This window comes from Pyrus communis, chromosome 3 (genome assembly GCF_041283825.1).
Source record: "Pyrus communis isolate YQ-2024b chromosome 3, ASM4128382v1, whole genome shotgun sequence".
Lineage (NCBI taxonomy): Eukaryota > Viridiplantae > Streptophyta > Magnoliopsida > Rosales > Rosaceae > Pyrus > Pyrus communis.
In genome coordinates this window covers 17,391,669-17,398,356 of record NC_142567.1, presented here as the reverse complement: position 1 = coordinate 17,398,356, position 6,688 = coordinate 17,391,669, and the positions used below count along the sequence as shown (strand labels likewise).

Genomic DNA, 6,688 nt, shown 5'->3' with positions numbered 1-6,688 from the left:
AAAAGGTGGTGCACCAATTTTGATCGACCCCATGAGGATTTCTGCTGCGAATCACTCATCCTCAAGCAAATTACAGAAGAAAATGATAAAGTAGGTAGGGCTACTCGTGTTTGCAGAGTGAAAACAAATCATGTTGTAACATGTGTTGGGTTGGTATGCTAGTGGTCCATGCAAAGACAGCACCGTCACAGCAGGACATATTTTCGTCTCACGGATGTAGATCGAGACGTGTGATGTTGGAAGTCCTATTCGTGTACTAGCTTAGCTAGCTCTTGCAAATACGTTCATTTACCTAGCTCTAACAATTCAATACTTATTTAATACGGATATTATCTGTGCAAACTTTTTACAAATTCGGTACTTCCTTTCACACGTAGTACTATCTGTCCATAAAGGTAACCGGTTAGGTTGACTTTGGAAACACTACTAAGGATCGGTTGAAGAATGAAAAACGTCCGCTAACGTCCACAGGATAAGATCTTTTTTAGATCAACAATGAATGTCTTGTATCTATGAAGAAAGATTTCTTCAGACCCTGAATGTCATACCTTGCTGAAGGCGATTTACGAGAGAATCGTGCACAGTTCCGTTTGATCGAGATGTGAATTCTCGCGATATGCTCAATTAACCAATAAATAGAAGAACTCTATATGTTTTTTCCTTATACAAAACAATACTCATTAGAAAAACTCTATATATTTTGGATCTCGTGAATAACAAGTTCAATACTAATTTAATGTCTCAACCCCTAAATGTAAATATATCATTATATCGGAAAAAGAGTAATGATATTTGGACCACTTTTGTTGACCACTTTGCTTGCCACCTTTTTAATAGATGTGAACTTCACCGATTGATAATACTAGAAAGAGGGTCAGCAAATGTGGTTTTAATAGCTACACATTAATTAAGCACTAAATTATCTTAATGTCGATGAAAATAGCATGCTAACGATTTTTAATTTGAATTGTTTTTTGAAGGCATGAAATTGAAAAATGATAAGTTTTACTTATCATATAAACATTGTGAAAATAAGAAAGATAAGAGAAGGTAAAATGAAAAGGTAGTTAGCAATCTCTTTATGCACATTTTTGTTCTTATTTTTGTTAACTATCTCCCTATTCGTACTATGTTAGGTCAGTTGGTTATAGAAATAGTATGTTAGTTAGCCTAGTCGGCCAGTTGGCTAATGTAAATATGGCCTGAGAGAGTTCAGAATATCATACTGTAAAAAACAAAACAAAAAAAGTGTATTTATTTCAAACTGTATTTTCACTAAGACGCACTTGATCTCGGTTTCCAGGCAGCTTCGTCCTCACTTTATACGTATCTTGTTTCACTATATATGAACAACTAGCTACTTCCTTCCAAAGCGCAAGAAAATCAGTCAATCTCTCTCAGAAAAGTGTTGTGCTTCATCCTCATAAGCACACAAATATAAAAATGGCATCTCCAACAATTTGTGATCGGAACAATCGCAATGATGGAGAAAATGGCAGTCGGTCGATGGGTTTGTGTGGGAAGGTAATGAATAAGGTGGTGGAATTTCCAATAAAATTAAAGAAGCTTGGACAAGATGATCCCAGAAGGATTGTTCATTCTCTTAAAGTTGGATTAGCAGTTCTTTTGGTGTCGTTGCTCTATTACGTCCAGCCCTTCTATAACGGTCTTGGTGACACTACCATGTGGGCTGTTATAACTGTGGTTGTTGTCTTCGAATTTTCAGTAGGTACGTTTTTGCTTACCATTATCACATTGTGAAAATTTCGTTCCGGTAGTAATTTTCACACTCCTAGTTTCTCATTGTACACCACTTCCCTTGTTTGTGTCGCATGATTCTCATTTGATTTCCTCAATCATAAGAAGAGTGCGGAAATCACTTTTCTTTCATTTTAAGTTATCTAAGAATTTAATTTCTTGTTTGTGAGTTTAATTCATAATTCCAATTAAGAAGATGCTAATTTATAGGGCAACTTTTTTTCTTATTCGAGCGATATTCTGAAGTCTAATCGTTCGATATTCTAATCGAATCAATTTTAATTGATAATGCAGGAGCAACATTAGGAAGAGGTTTAAACAGGATCATGGCTACATTCCTAGCAGGTGCTCTAGGATTTGGTGTTCATCACCTGGCAAATATTTCTGGAGAAATAGGTCATCCGATTCTCATTGGCATCTTCGTCTTTCTACTAGGTAAAATTACTAAATTTGATCACAAAAACATATGTATTCATTTTCTATATACAAAAAGAAAAAAGGAAATAGGGTATTCGTTCGATAAATTATATCATCAAATTATAAGTAAAATTATGAAGGGGTTTTTTGAAATGGGTCCAAAGTAACTAAAAATTGGACCTATTTCAAAAGTCAAAAGTCACTAAAAATTGGACCTATTTCAAAATGTAGTCTATAAAATTGGACCTATTTCAAATTTTCCCAATTAATGAATTGGGAATTTATGGAACGTTACATTGTATGCAGCTGCATCGGTGACATTTATACGCTTCTTTCCACGGATGAAGGCGAGATTTGACTATGGACTGCTCATTTTTATCTTGACATTCTGTTTGATATCGGTGTCGGGATACAGAGAAGAGGAGATACTAGAAATGGCTCACAAGAGGGTGTCGACAATCCTCATAGGCGCCTTTACAGCTGTGTTTGTGTGCATTTTCATTTGCCCGGTATGGGCTGGTGATGATCTGCACAATTCAGTTGCCAATAACATTGAAAAGCTCGGGAGCTTCTTGGAAGGTGCATTATTTGATGAATGCGATATTTCATTGCTGGAATTTTCATTTCTAATTAATGTGGCCGCGAAAACTCACAAGGTCGAAATAAATTGAAAATTTGCAGGTTTTGGGGATGAATACTTCAAAGTAGCCGGCAATGGAGAATCTAATAGGGCACATTTGCAAGGATATACTAGTGTTCTCAATTCAAAACAGAGTGAAGAAACTCAGGTTAGTCTCTAAATAGTGATCTTTGTTATATATATGATGCGTTATGTTTTGAGACTGTGAACCAAAATCTCACATTCAGAAGTGATTCTACATAATGAACAACAACATCAACAAAGCTTTATCCCACTAAGTGGTCGGGTGTATGAATCCTAGAATGCCTAATAATATTAAGTGGGGTCGGCTGTATGTATCCTAAAACACCTAACAACAACAATAAAGCTTTATCCTACTAAGTGACTCTACATAATCAACGGTTCTAATTCAGTCTAGTAAAACATCATGTCTAACAATACTAACTATACGTTCATGTTTGCAGGCCAATTTTGCAAGGTGGGAGCCTAGACATGGAAAGTTTAGGTACCGTCATCCTTGGAGGCACTATCTCAAAATCGGAAACTTAACCCGGCAATGCGCCTACCGGATTGAAACTCTCAATGGCTACCTCAACTCTGAAATCCAGGTATACATTGTACCTAATCAAATTTTCATATTATTGCACGACATATATCAAATGAAATTGTGCAAATTAATCAATTTGCTTGATGACATTAATTAAGTTAAAACTTTTTACAGACACCATTGAACATCCAAAGCAACAAAGTTCAAGAGCTGTGCATGAAGATGAGTTCAGAATCAGGCAAAGCACTGAAAGAGCTAGCATGGGCACTCAAAACATTGACTGTGCCATGCGCTGCTGCCAGCTCCCACATCACAAAATCAAGAGCTGCAGCCAACAACCTCACATCCATGTTTAGGACTAGCTCAGCGGCAGCGGCAGGAGTGGGTGGAGATCAAGTTCGCCTCCTAGACATGGTGCCAGCTGTGACCGTTGCTTCGCTGCTAAGTGACGTCGTTGCTTACGCCGAACAAATTGAGAAGTCCATTCAGGAACTGGCCTCCTTTCCACATGTGCAGTTCAAGAGTGCAGAACCAAAAACATTGCAGTCGTGTAATACCTCTTCCAGCAATGTGGGACCGCATCGTGTCATCACGATGGATCGACTAGCATCTCTACAAGTTCAAGAACCACACAAGGGAATTGGAACCAAATTACAAAGAGTTAGTAGCGCCATATGATAATTGGATCAGCCCCATTTTCATTTCCTTCTCCTTGGTAACAAGAGAGAGAGAGAGAGAGAGGAGAGAGAGGGAGAGAGAAATGTGTCAAAGCCCTTGCAGCTGTTGATCATTGACTCATTTTGCCCTTCATCTGCCCATAAGTCTGATTATGAACTCTTAACCGCCCTTCTCGGAACCCTAGCCCTAGCTCTTCATTATCTGGGCATGCCAGCCATATCTCTGTGTGATTCACTATATTCATGATAACTTTTATTTCGATTCTTATTTTTAAATTTTGTTGATAGGTTAGAATGGTCTTTCACCTTCTTTTGATCGACAAAGAGAATTCTGCTAAATATTAGAGATATACAATAATATTTTAAATTTAAGTGGTGATGGATTTGGTGCTGCATGAGGCAATGAACCAACTACAATAAAATGATATGAACTCGTCATCAACAAGACTATGCTTTTATAATCCTTCATGAGAAATAATTTGTTGTCATGATTTTTCTACGGGAAGGAAATTTCACTAAACAAGATTAGTGAGTTATGAAATGCTCGGCTCGAGACTGCTATAGTTAAGACATCTGTTAGCTAGTTGATTTTCAGACTCCATGAACATTAACGAAATAGGCCTTATTCTTGTTAACTACATTGAAATATTTGAGAATCGAACAGAAAATGGAGAAGAAAGAGTAACTGAGAAAGATGAACTAGAGAGAATTTAGAGAGAGAAATATGAGACTTGTATATTGACATGAAAGAATGATGATTACACACTGTTTTTTATAATAGAAATCCTAACAACTCTAACCAAATACTAACAAACTTGCTAACTGTATTGCTGACTTGTACCCTTAATACTCCCCCTCAATCTCAACTGGAGAAACCCAGTTTGAGATTGGAAGTATTGAGACATGGTAGCACTGAAACTGTAGACTTGGAAAACCACCATTGAAATGACACCTAAACATCTGTACATATGTAGCACTTTGACTAGAGTTACCAACTTTGGATTAGCCTGCTACAAACAAGAAAGCACCCTATCCTCATCCTTAGTTTCTGTACACGACCATACGACAGAGAGTAAGCATCCACAAGGCCTATCATCTGTAATGCCAAAAAATACTAAAACCATATCATCGAAGCTCCTAGCTTTCCTAAAGCCTTAAATCAAACAAGTGTACCCCATGACCTCTTGTAGCTGTTGACCAAAAACCTTCGTATGTGAAAACAATCCAAATTTCTTCCATTGCCTTACAGATAGACACCATGTATTCCTCTACCTCTATCATGAGTTTCACACAAGAACAACCTTCTACAAAGTAGTTGTAGCACACCCTCATGCCGGTATAACAACTTTTTATGGCATTACCCTTCGTGGGATTTACTATCAACAATCTCATTCAACATTGGCTTCGGCCTTTAATGTTTACAAAAACAGAAAATTAACAAACTATAGTGTGGCATTAGCCTTAACTATAATACCGCAGGATTGCACTTTGTGGATTTTATGAGAAACAACTTCTCTAACAATGGTATCGGCCTTCACAATTTCAACAACATAAAGTCAACATCAATGTATGATTACCCTTCGTGGGATTTACCTACCCATAACACGGGATTACCCTTCGTGGGATTTACCATCAAGTCAACAACTTCTTCAAACTTCATCTTTTTCAAAGACACGTATAACCGGACTTACAGTAGATACCTACTAACAACTGAGTTGGTTAGACTTGACATTATAGGCTGTGATAAGGAGAAAATATTGCCACAAACTCCTCAACAGAATTGCAGAATATTAGTGAAGCAGAGAGACAAGAATTGGATATTGCAAAACTTTCTGAGTCATACGACAATGAGCACCGAAAAGATATCAGACACGACATATTGCCTTAGAAATCTTGGTATTCAACTAGAACCATTTTGTAGAACTCTTATAGTTCACAATTAAATGCCTACAAGGCCTTCAATTTTCCAAAATTCGACATCTACGAATTCTTGACTGAAAAGAATGATTCAATACCAAAATTCACCACAAAATTGAACTCCAATATAAGAAGAAACAATTTGAAACCTAGAAAAGATGATTCACAAGCCACATAAATAATTGCAGCAAGAAATCATTCCAATTCTTCAAAGAATTTAGAGAAAGTGAGGAAACATAACCTTCCCAAAAACAAAGAAAAAAAAAAAAAAAAACCAAACAAACTTGAGCTGAGCATTTCATCAAACACTTGGACTGCATAAAGTTCTGAACTTTCCTCCACACCAGAGAATAAAGCACGGATCAAAGTCACAAAAAATAGAATTCAGAAAGCTGATATGCGAACAACACCAAGGAAGAAATATACCCAAGAAGCCGACAAAGGCACCGAAGCTCAATGTCTCTCTGATCTCTTCCAATTTCACCCAACAACATGGCAGCAGCTACCCAAATGAGTAAGATGTGATATGAAGACAATCCATACCTTGATGAGGATGGGAAGCCATTGATGGACTATGACTACAACAACTTTGGACCTGGTCGCGACCCGTTAATTTCAAGAACAGCAGTCTCCTCCATTGGAGTGGCAGGAACCTGAGCCAAGAATGGGTCATGGATCAATTGAACTAAGAATTCAGAATCGAATCATACCCAAACTCCAAATATATCACAG

At 37.3% G+C, this 6,688-nt stretch overlaps 1 protein-coding gene across 1 annotated transcript; it reads left to right on the top strand.

Moving 5' to 3' along the window:
• The first annotated feature begins 861 nt into the window (after nt 1-861).
• LOC137716425 (aluminum-activated malate transporter 2) lies at nt 862-4,324 on the top strand. Its single transcript, XM_068455881.2, has 6 exons — nt 862-1,729; nt 2,053-2,193; nt 2,482-2,754; nt 2,857-2,963; nt 3,280-3,423; nt 3,537-4,324. Exons 1-6 carry the CDS (start codon nt 1,444-1,446, stop codon nt 4,038-4,040), a joined length of 1,455 nt encoding a protein of 484 aa, XP_068311982.2. The 5' UTR covers nt 862-1,443; the 3' UTR covers nt 4,041-4,324.
• The last annotated feature ends 2,364 nt before the right edge of the window (nt 4,325-6,688 follow it).

Bases quoted from the DNA above. Each gene is read 5' to 3' on its own strand.
- LOC137716425 (XM_068455881.2), top strand. From the start codon at position 1,444: ATGGCATCTCCAACAATTTGTGATCGGAACAATCGCAATGATGGAGAA. The intron at 1,730-2,052 runs GTACGTTTTTGC...TTGATAATGCAG, and splicing joins TGTCTTCGAATTTTCAGTAG to GAGCAACATTAGGAAGAGGT. The intron at 3,424-3,536 runs GTATACATTGTA...AACTTTTTACAG, and splicing joins ACCTCAACTCTGAAATCCAG to ACACCATTGAACATCCAAAG.